The sequence below is a fragment of the Nesoenas mayeri genome (assembly GCF_963082525.1).
Source record: "Nesoenas mayeri genome assembly, chromosome: 1".
Classification (NCBI taxonomy): Eukaryota; Metazoa; Chordata; class Aves; order Columbiformes; family Columbidae; genus Nesoenas; species Nesoenas mayeri.
Window position 1 is genome coordinate 58,302,713 of NC_137541.1, and position 24,657 is coordinate 58,327,369.

The following is a 24,657-nucleotide window of genomic DNA, read 5'->3' on the forward strand; positions in this document are numbered from 1 at the left end:
ATACCAGTTCCTCTAATGGCCAGGGCATTTTTGCTGCAGCAGCACTCTGACACCTTCCAGTGTGTGGACAGGGAAGCACTTCACAGGAGGAGAAGAGTATCATTTAACTTGTGGCCTGGGGTAAGGCACTTGGGTATTCATTTTAAATGCGAGAAGTCACGTTCCCTGACTGGGTTCCTAAAGCATTTTAAGTCAGGGGTGAGGCTGATACTCAGTACGTTCCTCTGTGCCTTCAGCTTTCAGGCAGAAATGCCTGGGAGTAGTTAGGCACATTAGTACAGAACATGGATGGCATTCAGCAGTGACAGGGACCAGCTGAGATCTCTACCTTTGTTTGGTGTCCTGACAGCCTCTTATCCTCTTCTGAGTAGTAGCTCCTTATTTCAGTACAAATTCTCTTTTATATTTTATATATTTTATATATTACATTTGGAGCTAGAAGAAAAACCCAATACACAGGCAACACCACTAAGTTTCAGGTGCTATGGGACCAGGGAAAAGAAATCCTTGATCTTGATGGGATACAGCTGGGATATTTCTGGTTTGGTAGAGTGATCTGAGGTGTTACAAATAAATGTCAAGATTATACTCTGGGACTCCAACTTACTGTCCAGGAAATACTCTTTAAAAAATTACATAAAAGAGCTTTTAAAATCTGTACTAGAAATCTGTAAATCTAGCCTCAAACTCAGGATAAATTATCTATTTACACTTGTCATTTCGTTCAGCTTTTATTTATTACACAACTGCTATCCAAAGTATTTTTCCTCATGCTCTTAGAAGGTATTTACCTTCTTTGCAGTATTTAACAAACTTTTGGTAGCAGCAGAATGCTTTTCTAGTGACTATGTCATTTTATATATAAATTTTACACATAGTAGCCCCTGTTTCAGGGATCATCATCTCAGGCAAAAGCAAGTGATTTGATCTTTCAAAGCCAGTAACACAGGCAGGAACTTAGAACTGCTGAGTTTAACCACATCACCATGTTTCTTTGTCTGAGAAGCAGCCTGCAGATTGCAAGACAATCAAGTAATTTCTATGAACTCTCACCAAACAGAGGGATTTGTAGAATGCATGTGAGTTGTAGTCCCATTAATTACTTGGATTTTTGTGACGTTTGATCCATCATGATTCCATGGCTGTCTCCAAATCGTTGCTGCTGCTGCTGGCCGTGGAGCTGCACGCTGCAGAGCTGGCACTAGCCAGCACGTGTCTCTCCCTGTTTCCAAAAACTTCATTCACTGCAACACAGAGGGGGGGATTGCTTACACGTTACTGCTCCAGAGACAAGATCAGGACAGCAGGTATATCATGGGGAGCATCACAGAATGGAAATCCAAAGCTGGGGCAGCTTTAAAGCTTTCCCCGAAGCAGGGAGTTGAAGCTTATGTGTTGGAATAATCTCCCACATATGCTACTTAAATTGCAAGTCCTGTTATTTCTTCCCCAAAGCATCTCCAGAGGTTTCCCTGAGCATAATTCCTTTCCCTAAGTACTGTGAAATGGATAAGTTTTGGAGAGCAGAACATTCAGTTTAAATTATTTATTTATGGTTTTAGTCTCCCTCCTTTCCAACAAGTTCTTAAAAGCCTTCTGCAAAAAATCATGTAGCTACAACAACTGATCAAAACCAGTCCTCCCTTTTATTCCTACAAGTACTCAAGAATGCGATACTCGATTACATTAGGAATATTAAGAAAAAAAGTAAAATATAGGTATTATTATAAAAAAACAGGTATTATAATTCAGCTGCAAGAAAATACATCATGTGGCAAGCATAGTTCTCCAAGTTAGAAAACCCCACCGTTTTTGAATCTGAAAAGACAAACCCATATGCAGTCCTGGGGTATTTAAAAATATTAACCTCCAGTTTCTCTCAAAGCCACAATACACTAGTGAATATACAAATACACCTGGGGGGCAAGGAGAGAACAAAACTCAAAGAAATGAGAATGTCACCTGCAGAAATCTTGCTTATATCCCAAACGCGCAGCCCTTCTCGCTCTCCTCCAAAGGCAAAAACAAACGGGAAGTCAGGGCAGGAAGCTGCACAGAAGAGAACACCCTGCGACGGTGGGAAGAAGAAAGAGGAGGATTTTTTTTTTAAATAAGCATCCCAAAATGAATTTGTCACCTGAAAATACTTTCACCAAGCAAGTTTTAACAAATTTAAGCTCTCCAAGTTTCCTGAAACTTATTTTGTAAAGACACAAAAGTCAACAGCTGCTAATTACAAACAGTAAATCACATCTTTTGTCTTGAACCTGGCAGGCGCCCATTGGCTGCATATAGTTCTACCCCAGAACATTTTATCTGGTATTCAGGTCTGAGCCTTTGAAGTCAATTACACGTCAAATTGAATACTGCACTGCAATGAGAATGTTTTACCCAGAACACACCGATGTAACATATTTTAGAAGGAAAAATAATCATGTTGTTGCAAAACAAGATTCAAATTAGACATAAAAGATTAAGCAGACATAGTTCATAAACCTTATTGGAATCAAGAAATGGGTATTACTCTACCATTTTCATATCCCTGGAATGGATTAAACTTGGTCTGTCTCCCAGAATATCCCAAATTTTCACGTATTTGTCAGCAGATGATGTCACAAGGCACCCTTTGATCTGACTGCTTAGTTGTAGCCCTGAAAGATGAAGAGTGCAGCAGTGTGAGAGCACCAGGTGACCACTGTTTCACAGAGACAAGGACACATTTTGAAGCAAAGCCATGAGAACAACTCAAATATTTTCCTCACACTAAACTCTGTTCCAGCACAAAAGAGCAAAAAAGTTAATGAAAGTTTCATGCTGCCACTACTCCCTCTAGTGAGGGCAAGCTGACTTCACATATTCTTTCTCTCAATCCAACAGTAACAGTGCAGAGATGTCATTGTTCTGCTTCTTACTTCATATAATGTGGCTTCTCCAGGTAGTTTGCTTCAACCATTTGCCAAAAAACATCTCTTTGGCTATCCAAGATGATGGGACATATTCATACAATCTCATTTTAGACAGCTAATCAGATGCTCCAAGTTGGTTTTTAGAAGCTCCTACACTGATCAAGTAATTAAAGTAACCCAAACGAGGCAGTGTGGAAACATACCTGTGTCCCGTACCTAAACCATCTCCTGAGTGAATGGCAGTATAAAATAATCACAGATAGAGCAGGTAAACATTATAGTTCATAATCCCCCATTCAAAAAACACGGAGAGTGTGTCACAAATGGAGAGATCTGTTTTGACATGCTTGCTTGTGATACTCACCGAGAAAAGTTCCCTGTTGTTCAAACAGAATCAGAGAATGGTTTGGGTTAGAAGGGACCTTAGAGATCATGTAGTTTCAACCCCCTGCCATGAGCAGGGACACCTTCCACTACACCAGGTTGCTCAAAGTCCTGTCCAGCCTGGCACTGAACACTTCTAGGGATGGGGCATCTACCACCTCTCTGGGCAACTTGGGCCAGTGTCTCACTATCCTCACAGTAAATAATTTCTTCCTTATGTCTAATCTAAACCTACCCTCTTCGAGTAAAAAGTCCCTCTCCAGGTTTCTTGTAGGTCTCCTTTAAGCACAAGAAGGCTGTTACAAGGTCTCCCCAGAGCCTTCTCTGCTTCAGGCTAAATAACCCAAACTCTCTCAGCCTGTACATCATAGGAGAGCAAATACTTTCCTTACAATGGCTTCTCAGCAGAGGTTTGTTTCATGCAACAGCTGCCCATGATTAGTATACACAACTCGCCTTTGTTAAGCAAGGAATCACTACCACCTCAGTCACATCAGTTAAAAGACATCTTCCAGATGTGCCTCACCACTGGAGACAAATGCAACACACAGAGAACTTACCTGATACCTCTTCATCGTGAGCTTTCAGAGTAAACAGTGGCTTATCAGAACGAGCATCCAGGCAGTACACAAAGCCATCCTCTGTGCTTGCCTAAGGAAACCACAACATTTTAGAAACAAACAGCCGTAGTAATTCATTTGAAAAAAAAGCTCACAGGAAATAACACCCACCCTCTAGTAAATCCCTGTGGTTTGAGACAGACTGACACTAGGTCTTGGTAGGGCATGTTGCACAGTGTACAGTTCTGCATCCCCAAAGTCAGACTCCATCCAGATGGTGCCTGAGTTATTCTACGTACCTAAACTATGCTGTGCTGACTTACACGGAAGTCTTAACCCTATACAAATTTCTTAAATCCTGTTTTGAAGATGGCTGCAGCCCTAAGCCAGACCATAAAATACAGACCATTTAATCTATTAACTGTTGGTTGAAACTTTTTGGAGCCATGTAGTGGCTGCATAATAGCCATGTGCAAAGCTAAGTGTGATTATACAGAGAAAGATTGACATCATAAACCAAACAGAACTAAGCAACTGCTTTTGTTGGTTGTATACTGAAAGCAACAGAGAAGTAGACAGCCACCAACATAATAAAAAAGATTTGATTCTCTTCAGAAGTTTTATTATAAGAACCTTGACAAAACCAAGTTATTCTTACTCTATACCAGATAGGAGAATGGTGCCCTCTAGCGCTCATTTGAAACACTTAAATAGTATTCAAGATCTTAGTTCTAATTAGCTACCTCTCAGCTGCAATTGCTGCACTACATGAGCAACTATGCAAAGGAAAATAAATCCCAGCCACTGAACACTGTAACAACATGGCAAAGATGCCACTTCTGCAGTGAAAAAGCATCAGCTTTTCTACTGTCACAACAAAGATACCAAATAAGTAGCTGGTCTCAATATACTCGTTAAAAAATAACCTAAAAACATCCTCCCGCATGCTGCATTTTTAAAATAAGTAATACCAACAGTTCAACTGTCCATCAGCTCCACCATATGATTCAGAAATATCATGAACACAAAAATACAGGTTAAATGAACTGGCAACAATCAACAGACCAAGAACAGAAGAGCATGTACTCACTAAGAAATTACAAGGTGAAAAATGGTTCCAAGTTACTCTTTCAACCTGACCACTAAACCGCCACACTCGATGGTTCTCTTGTGGGTTTCTGCAGTCATACAGCACAGCTGATCTATGGGAAAAAGGGATAGGAGATTTAAATGAAAACAAACAAAAAAACCCACCCAGAGCAGAACACTTTTTGAAGTCTGTTTTACCACTGGCATCTATAGAAGGTGCGTATAAACTACAATTCAAAAGTTAAGAGAGACATCTTCACTATTTGTCTTCCAGCTCAATAAGAGATGAAATTTTCTCAGAGAAGCGCAAGCTTTTTCCATGTACTTCAAAGTTTCATCTTGGTTACAAACAGATATTCTATTGAAACTAAGCCAAGAGGGCTTGAATTTAATCAACACATAAAACACTTATATAGGAGAACATGATTATGCAAATACAGCACTTAACCAGGAACAGACTTCAGTAAAGTCAAGTAATGACTGTTCAAAAAAAACAACACACCTTTAAAAGTGGTTAGGAAAATGCTACTCCAAAAAAGGAAAAGGAGCAGATGGGAGCTAGTGGGTCCTTTGGGATTCTTCACAGGCATGTGCTCAGCACAGTGGCAGCAGAATCTGTCCCAACTCAAAAATCTCCTGGATACAAATGCAAGATGTCACTCTCATGACATCTCACTGCAATCAACAGCCACAGTGTAACCCGCTCACACTCTGTCCTACAATTAAAGCCAAAGAACTGTGATCTAGACTTCTCAGCCCTTGCACTAGGCATTTTACAGCAGCAGTTTCAGTACACATGCAGTTTTTAATCGTCTGACTTTCAGGTCATGAAGGCATCTGCCAATATTCATTGAACAGCCTGTGGTCCTGTGAGGCTTTACAGGAAAAATCCACAAAGGCAGTCCACTAGCGTATACATGTCCATGGGACCAAAGGGCTTGCTAAAAAGGGATCGAGAAGCTGTCTCAGTGTTGAGACTTCTTTCTTCTTTTCCCATAAGGAAGTCAAGGGGGATGGAAGTGGACAGAAGTAGGTTCCAAACAACAACAGAAGTTTTATCTCTGATACTTTTACTTAAGCAGATGTAGCAAGACTATAATAGAAAATCAAAGAACATAAAGGCTTGGCTAAAGACTGACAAGTCTTTAAATATTTTAACATAAAGACAAAGTCTTAAAAGCGGAATTTAAAAACAAAACGATATAAATAAACATCATAGTTAGAGAAGAAAATTAAAAAGTTACTCCTATGAGATAGCAGAACAGAGGGGAAGTTTTTTGGCTGGCAGGGCTTATAAAAACTAGCAGTTACAGAGCCAGTCCACGTGTGCAGACACAAACCATTGCACAGCATCTCCAGGCTGCAATCACAGGACATCTCCTGTTAAACTTAGGCTACGGCATGCCCATCAATAGGAGCTATCGGGAGCAGACTGGGATTTTAAAGTCCCTCATGCTCCCACCCTGGTCTTACAGTTTGGCAAAATCAGGGCAACTTTTCAAAGGAATGAGCAGTGACACATTCCCAATGCAGAAAATGCCATAAGGCCAAATTAAGAAATAAATCCAGTTTGGAACAGACACCTGGCACAGAAAATATCAGTCCAGATGGTTAAAAGATTTGGCTGGTCCTGAGAAAAAAACTACGTTTTGGCCACATACAAACCTGGCTACCTTGGTGGAAAAAAAAATAACAGCATTACTCTAATTTGGTGCAGTTATAAGCAAATGAAAAAGAAAACGTGAGGCAACTTAATTCAATACTAATACCCTCTCCCTATGTGTAACATCTGAAAATATTACCCTGACATACTTATCATAAGATCCAGAAATAAGGGTCTGAGTTTCAAATGGATGAAATTGCAAGGTCTGGACCTAGACAATGGAAGATTTTATTTTAAAAAACAAGCATTGAGATATAACACACGCATACAGATTTCTTCGAATAAACAGAGCACACACACCCCTCCCCAAACCCAGCTCACTTCCCCCCAAAAAACCTTTCTATTAAGCTTGTTGAGATTCAGATTTCTCATAAAACAATCCATGAGATGCACTCTTTTTTATTTCAAACACTCCCACCCAGTGGAAACAAGATATTTTCCAACATAATTTAACTGAACAGAACCATGTGCCCCCTTTCTGTCCTGGAAAATGTAAAAAAAGCTGGAGGAGGTAAATGAATAGCTGCTTCAAGTTTGGGGGAAAATGCAGATGTTAGCAACAAATGAAAATCAGGAGTTTGCCAAGGGCAGTGACTTTGCTAACAGCAAAATAAGGTTATAGCTATTAATAACTAACTTTCATATTCTAATTACTATGAGATTAATTCATTTCTGAAGTACCCATCACTATGGTATGTATCATTTATTTTAAAACTTTCTTACCTAGAACAACCTGTAACCAACACAAATTGCTTCCTTAACAAAGAGTTACATCTTGCCCTGCGCTCAGAGATCTACTTTTTGTAGCTTATACCAGCACTATTAGACTCCCAGCTACCAGGGCTTTCACACAAAAGGCATTTTGCAAACTGCTGTAAATGTTCGCAAACTTTCTAAATCACAAGTTAAATAATATTCTTCAAATATAGTGTTGTTCACAAAAGCAACTCATTCAGAAACTTAAACAATTCTGTACAGCTGTTAGAAAACTGCAGAATTTTTGTTCTAAGGGTTCACTACCAAGCAGCTAATGAAAAACTGCATTTATTTTACAATGTAAGAAACGTAGCAATGATTACATACCTTGTCTGTATGCAGCATCAGGCTGGCTGCTGGCTTACCCACAGACATATCCCACAAAACCACAGTATTGTCAGCAGACCCACTTGCTAAAACATTCCTGATAATGGATGAAAAATTAAGGTTTAAAAATCTTTATACAGATACAAACAAATAATGGTAAAAAAATCAAAAATACATACAGAGCCTGATATGGAGATTGATTACAGCATCATCTACAGTGCCTTCCAGACGCTTAGCTATTGCAGCCGTAATTTTCATGACTTCTCTCTATATATCAGCAGACAACCATTTCTAGGTACGTGAAAGCTCTTTTGTAACACTGCTAAAATGATCACTACCACACTCTGTGAACATGTGTAATTTAAGGACAATAGACAATGCGTTGTAAATAAGAGTGCAATTTATGTACATGCACTTCATGTCTGTTGGGGTGTTTCCTTCTTGGGTGTCTAGATAACAAAGCATTGGAAGTGAAGGCTTACACCTGCTCATCAGGAGTATGTGGAGTTGACTACGTGTATCTTCAAACACACTTATGACAGCAGGAAAAAGGAAAAAAAATCTGCCTGTATCTGACTGGAAGTTTCAAGGCCCATGCTGAGGATCCTCTGACAGCTGTACTGTTCAAAACCACCTAAGCAATAAAAAAGCAGCAGAATCTTTATTTCTCTCAGCACATCGTCCTTGACCTCTCCCCCAAGATGGACCAGCTTTGTGTTGCTTCAATAGCAGCACTTCATTGTGACTTTGCTCAGGCAACAGGGAATTCTCTCTGCCTGGGAGAACCCAAAGGTCAGAGGCATTTCTGTAACTGTGCTATTAGGGCTTTTAAACTCCTTTTTCTGTTCACAGCTCTGGGGCAAGAGCCAGAGGGGAAAAAAAAAAGCAAGGACTTCCTTCTACTAAACTACTTCTATCTGTTGAAATGGTGGTTTAGGTCACTGGCAGATTGGCATAGATCAAGGTAGCCCTTCTGCTTCTCCAGTTGGTACCTCCGACTTAACTGTAGCTGATATATCAAATGGCTCAGACCCACCTTAGCCCTGCCATTGCCTGAACAATCTGCAAATAAAAAGTGATCTGCAGCAATACATAGGGTTTAAAAAAAATAAATCAAGACTTCTAGTTTAAAAAAAAAAGCAGGAATGTGTGTATTTTTTAAGAATTTATTCATTTTGGCACTACTTACAAGTTCAGTATTACATTATACAAGATTTTGGATTTGTGGAAAAACGTATGCCTATTTAACCACAAAAATTTGTAACCATCCATTGTTATTCAAGTATTCTCTTACCTGCTTTGTTTATTCCAGGAAAGATCAAGCACAGCGTCAGTATGTCCTTTCGCTGTCCCTTCTGAAGATAAATTCTGTGTACACAAACACAACACACTTTAGAAAATTACAGCTTCAATGGAAATCAAGCATTACAACACATTAACGTGAACTCCTTAATGCCTTCACAAACAACTTCATGTTCTAAATGATTCTCACTTGCTGCAACAAGGCTTTTGATAGAACTGCCTCTGCCGTACCTGCACCTCAACTCCTACCTCAGATCTCCGATTGCTCCATTCACAGCTGGTGGGCTTAGGAACTGGTTATTCCCTTCAGGCTAGTAGAAGAAATTTCATTGTCTCCAGCTGATGTGTTTCTAAACACTCCTGGCAGTTCCCTCTCCCTCCTCCCAATTAACTGAGCTCTAGGTCCTTGTAACTGCCAGCTCCTACAAATTCTAATTTATAATGGTTAAGATTCAAAGTTTACTGGGACAGCAATTGGAAGCCACCCCATTCCCTTCTGTTCTTAATTCCAGGCTTTAATTATCCATACAGAGAAAAATTAGCATTTCAATTACCATTTATGAATGGTATGTTCAACAGCAATTCTGATAACTCCGTGATTTTCAGAAGCAAGTTTCACATAACAAATTCCACTTCCAAGGATATTTTTTTCTACTGTTTCTAAAACTAGAAGGTTTGAGAGCTCAAGAAGTTAAACCCCTTTCACAATTACACTGAGCAGTTCTTCAGCTGACTAACGCTACAGCGCTCCTTCGTTTGCGAAACCAAGATTAGCTATATACCCAGTGTTCACCTTTCCTGTTCAGTCTTTAAGCACTTCCCAACGCATCTACTATAAGCAAAATCTAGAAGTTTCAAGTTGTCTTCCACATACTAAAGAATTTGGAGAAATCACAGCAACACATTTAGGTATAAAGAGAGGGTTAGATTCATCTCACACAACCGAGTACCCAGTCTAAACCTCAGCCTACGGCAGTTAAGGTTTTCTCCGCAGTCCACTCAAAGAACCTCTGCCATTTTTTGGGTGTGTCTCATGCCTTCACCTTAAACAATCTCAATCAAAGGTTAAAATATGCTTAAGTTTTAGACAGATAAAGCTAACAGAGGTGAATGCTGACTAAATGTATTTTATTAGTGTCACCTTGTTTGTCTTTTATCGCTCAACACCTTTTCAGCTCTAAGTCATATGAAAATACCAATTTTAACCCATCACAGACAACCAAGACATTATCTTCCGCAACCTGTCTAAACACCATCTTTCAACATGCCAGATAGAATTAAACCAAATTATCCATGTCTTTTTCATTGTTGGAAAAAAAGCAATAACGACATTATCCTTCCTCTAAGTTTCCTCCATCCAGCCAGACAAAGCATTTTGCAATACTTACTTTCTTCCCTTTCTTTTTCTTCTTTTGCTCTTTCTTGTTTCCAAGCGAAAAGACTGGTTCTAAGGACTCTACTATATCAAGGTCCCAAATGTCAATAACCGGGGTCATGTTACCCACTGCAACATAATTTCCTACAAGCAGAAACCCAAATGCAACCATGTTTACTTAGAGTTACAAAACAGTGTATTTGGCAATCCAGCTATTGCTTATTACTTCGATTAAGTAAAACTTATGTGCCAGAATCTTCTACTTGAACGTCTTTGATGACTATAACTGACAAGGAGCAGTTTAAGAATATCAACTGACAGCAGATGTTGCCAGAATAAAACATTACTTGCCCGCCAAAAAACTTCCCCTTCAGTGCAAGTAACTGTTCAAAGAAGCTGTATGATGTTCAGAATGTTTTGTTTGGGGTTTTTTTAGGGGAAAAAACCCAAAACATATGCTCAGTGCTATGGAAAAAACATAATCTGTAAAACACAGGAAAAAGGTTACTAAATATATATAAATTTTGTTGTGTTTTACAGTTAATTGACTGCATTTGCCTTAATTAGTCTGAACAAAAGCAACCTCTCATTTGCAAATGGAAAATAAAGTAGATTAAAGAAGAGCTTGCTCTGGTCTGTTAATTGACAATAACTTAATTATTTGTAACAAAACCAGTGTTTTAGTCAAATCATTTGTTATGGCAGAATCACTAAGATGACTTTATCACCAAACAAAATAAAAAATTCAGTTTTTCCATCTTAATATCTCGGTTTTATTGCTGTTCATACCACCAGAGGAAATTATTTAGTGACAACATTACATTTATATACTTTTCAAGTAAAATTATTTAACTGGATATTTACAGTATCCTTTATAATTTACCTAGTGATTCATCAGGACTAGGATCAAAATTCAACCATTCCAGACTCAGAGGATAAGCAGGCAAGATAATATCATGATGTACATAAAAGGAGTTCTCTTCATGATTATAAACTGAAAAAAAGTCAAGATATACAAGACATCAGCAAAGACAAAAAGCAAGCAACTATGAACAGTTCATTTCTGCAAAAGGCAGATGTGGCAAACACTAAATTGCCAAGGAAATCTAGAATGCAAATGTAATATGTTCAGAGTTTTAGTGCAGGGGGCAGAGCCACCAAGTTCCACCTCGCAGAATTACATAAAACAAACAAACATGCTCCTGTGTACTTGAGATAAAGTGACAAGCTCAGCAAAGCTTAGACACTTTATTCCTAGCATACTATGCTACTTTGTAAGATCACTTCAAAATAAGTGCTCCATATCCACAACTACTTACTGCATCAGGATACATTAATGAAGATTTAGACATTCGTCTTACAGAATCAGCAATTAAAAAAAAATAATAATTCCGGATGCAATCAAAGAGGAAATGAAGGTAAAAGCAGTTTTCAAATTAGAAGAAGCTGCTGAAGAAACCAGATGAAGTTGACTTTAGCAGGTTGCAATTGAGATACAAGAAGAGTTTTGGTAAAGCAACTATATACTAAACACAGCATTCCCTTTAGCCAGCTATTTTTCTCCTTATAATAAAACGCATTAATTATTTTAATAAAATGGTATCATCATGCACACAAAATCGCTGTGCTGTTTTTAAGTGCATGTGACAGATGCTCAGATACTAAATAAAGTCTTCCGTTAACTAAGGAGCCTTCATAATTAATTAAGACAGGGCTACCCAATGTTATAAACTGCAGAAGCCTGTGCTATTGTTTTATAAGTTTATACAAAGAAAATAATACAGTTAATAAAATCTGCAAACAACTCCAGATACAGAAAATGCCAGATGCTGGTATCTCAGGAGATGCCTCCAAACATTTTGGTCTTGCTGTTTTCTTAAAACAGACCACTGTGCATGCAGAAACATGTACCAGGGCAGAAGTAGCAAGAAACATTCCCCCACAGAACAACTATAGGAAAAGATGCTGACTTCAGCACTCAGTAGTACTCCTTGCTGTGACAGAAAAATCTTTTACACAGTAAAACTAAACCCATCTCTAGAACAACCAGTATTCAGACCTTATTAAGGATCATCTCTTTTAAAACTAAGATGATAAAGGTGCTGATTATTCTACTGCAGAGGTGTGAAACTCATTTTCACCAGGGGCCACATTTATACAGTCTTAAAATTACATTCAGCCCTTGAAGGCAACTGCGAGGCTGAATGTGGCCCCCGGTGAAAATGAGTTTGACACCCCCAGTCTACTCCTAGCAGTGGAAAAGCACATTTAAAGAAGCAAGAAGAAAACTAATTAAAAAAACAAACAAACCAAAACAAAAACACTAGAGGAAGCTTGCATGATATAGAAAGTAAGACTGTTGGGAAGAAAGATCATATGTTCAGAGAATAAAAACACCATAGTATTTTCTGAGTGTCATTAGGAATAAAATAAGGACAGGAAATGCTGTACAGCCTGATAAAGGCATACTATCCCCTAAATAACAGTAACTCCACATTAAATCCTCCAGTTCAGCAAGGTGGCTAAAGCACCATGACATAAGAAAGAGGGCAAAACACACAGGGCAGATGGGGAGAGAAAAAACAAATTCAAAAAAACACCTCCCTGCCTTCTACACAGCCATATGGAAGAGGATAGGCAAGACATATTCCATAAGTTCACTGTAAGGAACAAATCCTATGTTACTTACCATGAACCTCCAAACTACAGAAGTCTTTATCAACTCTGCCACAAAGGACAAGATTGTCACTGGGCTTAATCAAAAAGTCTTCCTGTTCATATTGTTCCTGAACAGCAAAAAGCACACCAGATGTTAAGCAAAGCACATAAACACACAAAGCTACACACGTTCACAAGGCTGAATCAGTAATAACTTCTAACCAGAACTGAAAACATTCAATACCCAACACCCTGCTGCCCACTCACCTAAAATCATTTCATGTTGGTAAACAGAGAAAGACACGAACCTGACTCGATCATGGGGAGACTGAATAGTTATTACATGACTGTAGGACTGTTTATGTGGACCCAGGTGAACTCAGCGATATATTTTATTGCAGAATATGAAACCATCTTTTGAGGCTACCATGATGTGGCTCATTGCTATAAAGAGAATCTCCATCAGGAGCCCACACCCATAGCTTATTTCCCTTGTGCTCTCATGCATTGAGCATTTATAGAGTGTAACAACTTCCTACACAATAAGCATCTTGTAACTGCTCCTCACAATCAGGAAGCGGTTCCAAGAGTATTAAACAATTGTCTACTTTCTGGAAAATATTTCCAGAAAAGTACTGCCTACAGCTATACTGGGCATTCAGCTGTACCAGAACAAATGTAACCTCTCATCTAATTTTCATTGTTACTGAGGAATGGAAGGCATTCGGGGAATTTTTATTAGTGGAAAACTAAGAACTGTACATAAAAGTCAACAGTCTTACATAAACACAGTACCACCCTTCAAATATACAACACATACAAGACTTCTTGGACTTTTTGCTGCAAGATTATAATTTCTTTTTTATTCATTTCAAGCATCTTTTCAATATTTCAAGTACTGCCATGCTTTGAATGAAATCAACTTAATGCTGCACACCACTTGGTCTTCAAGAGTACTAGTAGTATATAACAAAAGACAACATAAAATGGATGTTGAAGAACTAAAAAGTATTCTCCTTCAGAATCTGAGGAAAGGAGTTGAGTGCAAGAAGAAAGGCCTGAGAAAAAGGTGTTCATTGTTTCTGTGACTGGAAGAAAGTTAGCTTTTCTGACACTGAGTAAACGCAGCTCATATTCTCCCTGAATCCCTGTGCAAATACCTCTTTGACTACAAAAATAACCCCTAAAGGATTTTGCTCCTCTACTGGTACACAGGATCAAGAAAAACCATCAACCAGTCAGTGGAACACAGCCAAAACATGCAGTACTCCAAACTGCACACAGTAGAAGAGCTTGTTTTAAAAATAAGACGTATGTCTTCCTCGTTGAGCTTTGTTACAGTATGTCAAGTCGCCATAACTCTTTGTCTGAGACCACATGTTTGACAAAGTCCCCTGACACACAAACTAGACATGGTAGAAGCCTACAGCTACTCTTCTGTTTCAATCTCACTAATTTTGTAAAGAATCTCAAATAGCACAGAAAGGACAGCACCGAGAAAAATCTCAGAATCTTTATGATTAGAAGAGGTCTCAAAAATTCACCTACTCCATTCATCCTGCTCCAGATGATCATAGTCTCTCCCAGCTGCTCTCTAGATTGCATTGTCTCTTCTCATCCAACCTCACCTTGTAACTGATTTCTGTCATCTCTTCATGCAAATTGAGTCACTGACAAGCTGCAATCTATCCTTCTGAACTAAACTGCGGGATAGAATCTGGAATCTCCCCATAACTTTTCTGAAGAGGTATCCAATATTCTAGCTAAGGCCATAACAACATTAAGTAGAGTAGAACGATTACCTCGTGTCTTGCATGCTGCATCCCTGTTCACCAGAAAAAGACAAACAGGCTGCATAACAGGACAGCCCTGTTGACACAGCTTGTGTTAGGCTGCAGCCAGAGACTTCGTCACCCCCTGCAGAGCTCCTACAAAGACGTTCCCCATCTCATACTTGGTGGAAACTAATACAGGCAGAGACAGTCAACTACACAGTACGTTGTACATATAGGCTTAGTAAACAGGGACATATTTCTTCATGCCACATCCCTAATTTGACGTGTAGCCTGAGTCCACCTCAGATTGGTTTCTTCCACAAATGAGTAGAAGGTGTAAGAGCCTGGCAGTTTGGGAAGTTTTCTAATTTGGGTCATTAGTAGCCTCAGATACTGATATTGTTATTTCGTCAAGCTTTTTCTGGGTCCCAGTAGATAAGTGACAAACCACCTCCACATACAGAAGCATGCAGCTTAAATAATGAGCCAGTTCACCTTAACATCGGACTTAAATGTAAAAAGCACAGGTAAAAGGGACTGCACTGATAAAAAATCTGGCGCACCTTTGGAAAAGGACTGCAAGCACCTACAGACCCTAAGGCAGTGTGGAAAATTTAACTATTTTTAAGTTTATGCTGTTTAAGATATTAAACATTTTTATAGTACTTACAGTGGTTTTTAGAGTGATGTAAGGATCATGCTCATTACTTCCATATACTGACAGCGTAGCCAAAGAGTCTCCAAGTTTCAGATCACCTAGGTGGGAATTTCAGAACATTTTTTATACATGTCAATGGCAGGTGAAGTTAGAAACTCCTGTACCAATACTTCTATTACTCATACTGCAAAGCATCAGGAGTGGGCTAAATGAACCTTCAAGTTTCAAATGTAAAAACCTCAGTAAGTGACATTACTTGGTGCTTTCAGGGACTTCTGCTGCTCTGCCCCAGCACTACAGCAGGGGGAGTAACAGCATTTCCAACACTGCTCGTGGCTCCAGTGTCAGGGAGTGGGACACTAAATTGTTTCACTCACTAAACAACTTCCAAAACTGTGACAAGCAAATAATTACAAATGTGAATTTCCAATATTTGAAACATAACAGTGTGTAGTTTTAGGATACTAATGTCTTGAGTACAAGTGAAAAGGTTCTTCACTTACACAGCATCAGGGAATCACAGAATGTTAGGGACTGGAAGGGACCTCAAAATATCATCTAGTCCAATCTCCCTGCCGGAGCAGGAACATCTAGATGAGGTTACACAGGAAGGTGTCCAGGCAGGTTTTGAATGTCTCCAGAGCAGGAGACTCCACAACCTCCCTGGGCAGCCTGTTCCAGTGTTCTGGCACCCTCATTGAGAAGAAGTTTCTTCTCATATTTAAGAAGAACCTCTTGTGTTCCAGTTTGCACCCATTACCACTTGTCTTACCATTGGTTGTCACCGAGAAGAGCCTGGCTCCATCCTCGTGACAGTCATCCTTTATACATTTACAAACATTAATGAGGTCACCCCTCAGTCTCCTCTTCTCCAACCTAAAGAGACTCAGTTCCCTCAGCCTTTCCTCATAAGGGAGATGCTCCACTCCTTTAACCATCACACTGCATATCTGACACCTAAATTTTTCTTACCTGCATATTCATCTTCATCATAATTTTCCAAATCATATTCACCCAGTTCATCATCAGATGAGTGTTCATTTTTATGAGAAGACTCAGCTGTGCCAGGATTGGCTACGTTCACGCCATCTGCCGTCTGGCTTTCATCATTACCATCAGCGCCATCCCTGTTTAAAGACACATGACCCCAAGGAACTGTGACAGATGTTCAGAATGCTTCCAGGTACTTGCTAAGGGGACTGATACCAAAATTTTGGCACACAATCCTGGCTCCTCACATGGGTTTCAAGTCGCTATGCCAGTAATCTGGAAATCCATTTACTCCTTTCAAATCTCTTCCCAAAACATAAGGCACCATTATTCTTGGGCTTCCAGAAAAAGATTTTCCTTTAAAGTTTTCAAGACAAAACATGGCACAAATTTTGCTTGACAGAGCTAAACTGTGTGTCTAAATCCCTTTCTCTTGCCCTTTTTTTGTAGATACAATGTTCTCAGCCTTGCCTCTGTGCATTCACAGGTGTCCAATTCATTCCTTATCTTTTTTTTTTCCCCACCCACAGGTCCTGTCATGTGTGATGACTCCTGCATTTCTTCCAGGTGTTTAAGATCCTATTTCCTCATACTGCCCATACTTACATTAGAAGAAAAAGCAACATAAAATTCATTAGGTGGGAACATATTGTGGATACTTCTGATGGGGTAAACTGTGTGACATCTAGAAAACTCAGAATTTTCACGGCAACAATTCTGTATGCAAGGAATTCAGTAGAAGGAATTGTACATTCAACATCACCTGAGGATCTAAGAGACATCTCAGATGTCTCAATGGAGTGTGCTCCATAGGAACTCATCCCTGCTGAATTCACTGTATTTCTGTCCTTCTGCATGCCAAATTCGTAGGCAACAATGAGCCAAGACAGTTTTCATAGGTATGTTCGAAAATAAATACCAAAAATGTATTTTTATAGTCTGTTCAGTAAAATAAACACTTCACATTACCAGTTTCTCCTAGTGTAAAAACTGGTAACAAGATAATTAGAGATTCTAAATCTGAGTCTGATTTGTGATCTTTGCATAGGAAAAAAAAATTGGCTGATGTAACATCTGGTACTTTGTATAATCTGTTATAAAGAGATCATAAACCCATTGGTTGTTACAGATGGTCTTTAAATTTCCATGCTGAAGTTTAACAGAATGCATAATTACTAATAAACAGCACCTCAAATCTTTCCTCATTTTTGAAACTGCAAGAGAAAGGAATCCACTAAAAAAACCAAAAATTTACACACATAAAGGAGAAACGAGTAACACCACGAATAACAGAAACATTAAACATAACTGGTTAAGAAATTAAGATGAAGTAAGAATCTTCCAAATGTTTAAGATGATTTTGGAACCATTACAAAAACAAAATCAGAACAAAACACATCTGGGACAAAACACTCTTCAGCAGTAAAGTCATAGATCCATCTAATAGGAAGCAGGTGGATTTTATATATATATATAGATATAGATGTATATTTTATATATAATTTAAAATATGAAAACTTTTACTGCTACCTGACGCATCTGTTCCATCATACATACTGTGGTATAACCACAAACCCTACATGGCTGAAACAGAATCAGAAGCCTAAATTGATATACAGATCTAACTGAAAAAAGGCTAAAAAATGGATTAGGACCTCATTACCTCATCTTTTTTGAGATAAGATAGAGCCATTTCTTTATTGTCTTCCATAGGTCATGTTTCCTAAATTTGCCACTTCCATTATGCTTTTCATCAGTTTATTTACCTTTTTTCAAAAGCAGAGTGACAAAACACAATTACACAACTAAGGGCTTTTAGTGGTGAGTGGACTGGCATGACATCTCCTGTTTCATACATGAACCATAAATACACCCCTAAGTAATGTTTTACCTTTTTTGCCAAAGCATAAATACCAAGTCGTTCTGAGCTCCACTGCGGCCTCCAGACTCACTTAGATTGTAACTTTTGCACATTGTCAGTTTGGCACTTCCACATAAGTTTGCCACATCTCCAAAGCACTGAACTTCCCTCCGGACTCCCTAGCACCCATGGTTACAAACCCCATGTATTATTTCCTCACTCTAAGTGGGAATGGCAACTTCAGTGAGGACTGGGCCCTGAGCAACTCTCTGCAGACTTCAACTGAAACACTCCGCTAGTCTGACAGCACATGGCTGATGACCAAAGACCGCCTGGGAACACAACCCATGTTGTCATATTCACAGATTCATTTTGGTTGGAAGAGATCCTCAAGATCATCAAGTCCAAACATACCCTAACTCTAGCACTAAACCATGTCACTAAGAACTTCATCTATGTGCATTTTAAACACCTCTAGGGATGGTGATTCCACCACTTCCCTGGGCAGCCTGTTCCAATGTTTGACAACACGAAGAAATTTTTCCTAATACCCAAATTTAACCCTCCCCTGGCACAACTTGAGGCCATTTTCTCTTGTCCTATCACTTGCTACTTGCGAGAAGAGACCAACCCCCTCCATGCTACAACCTCCTCTCAGGCAGCTGTAGACAGCGATAAGATCTCCCCTCAGCCTCCTTTTCTCCAGGCTAAACAGCCCCAGTTCCCTCAGCCGCTCCTCATCAGACTTGTGCTCCAGACCCCTCACCAGCTTCATTTCCATGACACAGGCAGGACACGCATGTGCTCCATCCCCTGTTTCTCCTTTCAGTCTCCGGACAAATGATGCTCCTGGGACGTCGGGCTCACTTGTCACAGTCCCTCCAGACACCAGTGCTGGCGGTGCCGCCCCCCTCTGCCGCCGGCTGCCCCCGGGCCTGCGGGACGGGCTGGTGCCCGAGCTCTGCCTCAGCCCGGGGGCACCCCCTCCCCTCCCCTCCCCTCCCCTCCCCTCCCCTCCGCACACAGCTCTGTCAGCGGCGGGGCCCGGGGGGCTCCAAGCCCGTCTCCAGCAGAGCCCGGGAGACACGTCGCGCCCCACTCCGCTCCCCCGGCTCACCCCAGCCTGTCCCGGGCCTCCTCGATGAGCCGGTTCAGCTCCTCCTCGCCGAGCTGCACCTGGGGGGCGGACACGGTGTGTGAGGGCAGCGGGGGGCGGCGGGCGCGGGTCCCTCAGCCCGGCCCCCCCCGCACGCACCTTGTCCGGCGTTTCCTTGGCAACGCCGCAGCGCACCCACGCGGCGCATGTCACGGGGCAGCTCATGGCGACGGCGGCGGCACACGAGCGGCGCGGCGCTGCCCGACCCCGACGGCACGTGCGAGCGGCTCCGGCGCGCCACGAGTGACGTCGCTTGATGAGGGTTCCGCCCGTCAGCGGCAGAGAGAAACGGAAGGGGCGGAGGGAGAGTTGTGTGAGGTCATCTCCGAGCGCCGGGGAAGCACGGATAGAGGAGAGACCGAGGGAGGCACGGGTGTGGCTGCAGGGGCAAGAGGCGGATGCCCTCAGCGGGGCGTGGCCTAAGGGGGCGGAGCCCGTGGGGGCGTGGCCTGCGCGGCCGTAAAGGAGCGATCGTTACCAGCTCAGGGCCCCGGCGGTTGCTGGGGCTGCCTGCACCCCTGGGCGGCGGAGGCAATCGCCCGGTCTCTGACTGAACTTGCCGGGAGACCAGCTGCCTTCAGCAACAGTCGTTCTCGTTTCCATGAACCACATCTCCAATGTTGTGTCCAGTTCTGGGCCCCTCAGTTCCAGAAGGACAGGGAACTGCTGGAGAGAGTCCAGCGCAGGGCAACAAAGATGATTAAGGGAGTGGAGCATCTTCCTTATGAGGAAAGGCTGAGGGAGCTGGGGCTCTTTAGTTTGGAGAAGAGGAGACTGAAGGGTGATCTCATTAATGTTTACAGATATGTAAAGGGTGAGTGTCACGAGGATGGAGCCAGGCTCTTCTCAGTGACAAACAATGACAGGACAAGGGGCAATGGGTGCAAACTGGAACACAAGAGATTCTTCTTAAATATGAGAAGAAACTTCCTCTCAATGAGGGTGCCAGATCACTGGAACAGGCTGCCCAGGGGGGTTGTGGAGTCTCCTTCTCTAGAGACATTCAAAACCCACCTGGACACATTCCTGTGTAACCTCATCTAGGTGTTCCTGCTCCAGCAGGGGGACTGGACTAGATGATCTTTTGAGGTCCCTTCCAATCCCTGACATTCTGTGATTCTGTGAAATTAATGGTAGGCAGGTTCTTAGTCACTTCTCGCAATTAGCCCAGGCTGCCACGTGTGGTACTGTTAGCTGTGTAAGGAATGTTTAAGGAACGTTTGACAAGGGAATGTTGTTTTTACAAAACTGGGGACCTGGTGCCTGATCCCAGCCGGGGGTAAGGACTGAGAGGCATCAGGCTGTGAATCCTTAATGTAAAACAAGGTCTCTTTGAACTAATCCCAGAATGCAAACTGATTACTGCATTTAAAAAGCTAAGCTAGCAGGAAGGGTAACCAAAGAGCCAGGAATCCATATTTTAAGTAAATCAAGAAGGGGATGGTGTTGTTAGAATTAGATGAATGAGATGGGAAAACTGAGGCAGGTGTCGGGTAGTGTGTGAACCCTGAAATAACAAGCCAGTGGGGAACAGGAAAGGGAAATTGCAGAGGGAATTTGGGGGGACATATAAGCGGGGGCTTTTTGCCTTATTATGTGTGCCTACCTTTAGATATAACACCAGGTCTTGCAAAATCATTAATAAAATATGCTTTGCTGAGAGGTCCTGTCTGGGCCTATTATATTGGAAAGGTAGTAGTTTCCTACAGCTGGGGCTGGACCAGCTAGAGCTCCAAGACCTATTTGTATTAGAAATTAACCTGTTGTCCTTGCACTCCTCTTGGGTGCTGAGGTGAAGCAACACGCTGCCCCATCTCCAGGCCCTTCAAGTCCTTGGCTTCCCACACCTGGTCATGGCTCCTTGGCTTGTGGGGAGAGACATGCCCTGCTAGTGTTCACCTTCGCTTGGGCTCAGAAATACTCCAGCAGCGATCCACCAAAATTAAAGGTTTAGAAAAACCTCTTTGTTACTAATCTCTAAGATTTATGTAAGGAAGAGAAGCATATGCACAGACTCAGTAGCAAGTTGTGCAGGACTGGCATCTTCACAACAGGCCCTGCTTTTTGCCCTCCCAAATGTCAGTGCCCTGTGTGAGCTAACTCACTAAATCAGAGCAAATGGATTAAAAGCCAGCTGGAATATATAGGAAGGTAGTCTCTTACTGACACGCAGGAATCTCTGCTGTTTGCATCACTGAAATCTTAATTCAGGGGATAACTGCAAATTACATGGATGGGAAGCTGAGGTTAGGGGAAGGAGCATTTGTCATCATGAAGCTCAAGGACTTGGCCACCGAACTTCAGCTTGGCAGATGGAATGGCTGCATTATTTCATCCACATGTCACCAGACAGCACCACTGTAGCATTTTCATTATTTTATCCAGATTCTTCTGTGGTTGTGGACTGAGAAATAAATATACATCAAAATATTTCTACCTCTTATGGCCCTGTTAATTTCACCCATTTGATGTATTTTGTCATAGGAACAAACATACGAAGGCAAAAGCTGTATCTTTCTAGCTATTCCTTGGTAGTAAACTGTAGTATGATCCTACCTGGGTTCTGGTTAATTACCAATCTTGCATTTTAGTGTGTTTGTTGGGGTTTTTTTGTTTGTTTTGGTTTTGCTGGGCTGTTATTATTTGCTTTGCTGGTCACCTTCTCTTGCAGTGTTCAAGAAATCCTTCTTGTCCTCCCACGCACGAGTTGGCAACAGTTTTACTGTCAGTCTTCCTCCAGATTCAGAGGGAAGTTTTGTTTTAAGTGGATGCTGTTCCCAAAGGACAGGCAGAGGGAAGTGTTATGCAGCCAAGAAGAGGAAAGCAAGGCTACTTTCCAGTGACTGTTGTTGCTGGATTTTTTTTTTCAAGATATGTACATTCACACAACAAACACTTGAGCCAGAGTTGTTTTTACCAATGCAGCACCCAGAGGGGGCACACATGCTCTACCTTCCCTCCCACTGCAAACATAATCACAAAATAGCAGTGTGCTGTGATGAGGCTCAACAAAAGAAGTATCAAAAAAGAGACAAGGAAGGAAGGAAGGAAGGAAGGAAGGAAGGAAGGAAGGAAGGAAATGGATATTACAGCTTAGAGAACTGCAGTTACTATTAATTTATTTCTTCTCTTTTGAGAGCCAGTCCATAAATTCTGGGTGATTCCAATACTTCTTTCTATCACATACTTGCTGGAGATGTGGAGCTGGGTCTTAGGGTCTTAAGAAAAGAAAGGCCATTCTATTAAATATATTATTGTTTCCTGGTGTCTTGGCAATCACAGATGTTGGCATGAAAGAATGCTGCCCCAGGCAGGAATCTGCCCATGGACACCTGAGTTAGTAACTGAGATCTGCAGTACAGCCCACTCACCCCAACGAACCAGCTGGGATGACTCATAGGTCATAACACACCAGGAAAAAAATGGTCTTCTTGGTATTTAGTGTCCCAAGATGACTCAGCCACAGAGGTGTGAGGATTAGGAAAGAAAGCAGGTGTTCATTTCTTAATTTGGATGGAATTCTGACACAAGTGTTGGAGGAATTTGGGGATGAACTCAAAGAGCTGTCCTAACTGGAAACAAGGCTGTATAGTTGACAGAAGACTCTCTGAATCTCTGCAAGGTGGAAGAAATGGCCATGAAGAAAGATATGTGCAACAGGAGACAAGGACTTGCATGCCTGTCCTCGGAAGAGTGCAAGGACGTAGTTCGGATGCTGTGGAAATAAATGGTCTCTGACAAGAACTGTCATCAAACATTCTAGTGCCATAGTCTGTTCTGACCAACCTTGAGCCTTTCCTAAAAATGAGCTTCTAAAGCTTAAAGGCTTCATTTTCCGTCCCCCCATCATCAGAGAACAACCAGACACAGCACCATTTCTCCTCCAGAGTTGGTTGGTGCCTGGAGTCTCTCTTAGACTCAAATCTTATCCTCTGATGAGCAGAGCTGAGTTTCTGTTTATCTTTACAGACCTCCACAATGTAAGGCAAGACTTGACAGCAGTGATTTTCATTGTTTCAGTGTAGTCAGTGATTCTGTTGCCAGAAACATCTGCCTCTCTGAAGTGAAAAGCACTAAAATATTGTTTCTGAATCTGTATTTGACGCATCCTTACCTACTGCTTTTCATCTGAGGACACAAGTGCTGCATAGTTCTCACCAACAGGAACTGTGTGCCTGTATGTTGTTTGAGCTGTCATCACCAACATCCAGAAAAGTTCAGCTGAATGAAGCTACCTAGCTAAGCAGAGCAACCTTCTGTTCTGGCATGGATTTAGCAGGTCAAGAAAAGCAGGGTCAGTGGGATCACTCAATAGTTTCTCCAAAGAGAGGTCCAGCTTCTTTTTTAGGGAATGCGTCAAGGTGGCCAGACAGCTATGGTATTATTCTTCACACTAAGTAAGGGTGGGAGAGAGAAGAGAGCTGTTTGATGAAGGAGTGATGTTGAAACAGCTGGTGCCAGCAGGCTCTCCAATTACTATTTGAGAACTTGAAGAGCTCCAGTGTCCAAGGCTCTGCAGGGACCTTTGTACACCTTGAATCATGAAACTGTCAGAGAAACTGTAAGCATTTCTAATATGACAGCTGGAAGGTATTATAAGGCCATGAAAAGGTTCATGCTGCAAATCATGCAGGCTGTAAGCAAGAAAGCAAAGGGAATTTTATGTGTTTTGAGAGAAGTTATGTTGCAGGCTTCTGGCTCTGGTTCAGCTGACCAGATGAATAGAGAGAAAAGGGACTTATACACTATCATGGCATATCAGTACATATATATATATATATAAATATAAATATATATATATATATATATATATATACACTTTTCTCAAATGATCTGCAAAATATTAATGTTGTGGTCCCAGAGATGCCGAACAGCTAAAAGCAAAGTCACAACATCAAGAAATCTTCTAACTTAGGGAAGAAATAAAGGAGTACTTAAGAGTGGCTTTGAAACACCAAGGGCGGCCATAAAAGTCTTCAAGGTTACCTTTTGATTCTCTATTTGCATTCCCTTTGTGTTCCTGTGAAATATAGAGCATGAAGAGTGGGAGGAAACCAAAGAAGATCAGATCTCAGAAGAGATCTCGTAGCAGCATCTTGTCAAGGGAGACTAGTACCCTGTTTGCACACAGCAGTATAGCCTGGAGGGAAGAACTCTTGAACTGATAGCTAAGCATAAAGATAAGTTTTCAGGTAGT

The 24,657-nt window shown here is 41.2% G+C and overlaps 1 protein-coding gene across 1 annotated transcript; it reads right to left on the minus strand.

Annotated features, from left to right (window-relative positions):
• Positions 1–347: 347 nt before the first annotated feature.
• On the minus strand, positions 348–19,628 carry PWP1 (PWP1 homolog, endonuclein). Its single transcript, XM_080353180.1, has 15 exons — positions 19,560–19,628; positions 19,422–19,480; positions 16,426–16,580; positions 15,466–15,551; positions 13,052–13,148; positions 11,246–11,356; positions 10,376–10,506; positions 8,980–9,053; positions 7,686–7,782; positions 6,752–6,813; positions 4,941–5,052; positions 3,851–3,941; positions 2,530–2,651; positions 1,963–2,068; positions 348–1,244 (listed from the first exon to the last, which is right to left on the minus strand). The coding sequence occupies exons 1-15, from the start codon at positions 19,623–19,625 to the stop codon at positions 1,129–1,131; spliced, it is 1,485 nt and encodes a 494-aa protein (XP_080209306.1). The 5' UTR covers positions 19,626–19,628; the 3' UTR covers positions 348–1,128.
• Positions 19,629–24,657: the final 5,029 nt, after the last annotated feature.

What these genes read in the sequence shown, in the direction of transcription:
- PWP1 (XM_080353180.1), bottom strand. Translation starts at nt 19,625, where the DNA reads ATGAGCTGCCCCGTGACATGCGCCGCGTGGGTGCGCTGCGGCGTTGCC. An exon ending in ACATCACTCTAAAAACCACT is followed by an intron (nt 13,149 to 15,465) that starts GTAAGTACTATA and finishes TTTGCTGTTCAG; the next exon opens with GAACAATATGAACAGGAAGA. An exon ending in ATTTCTGGATCTTATGATAA is followed by an intron (nt 5,053 to 6,751) that starts GTATGTCAGGGT and finishes TTTTTCCCATAG; the next exon opens with ATCAGCTGTGCTGTATGACT.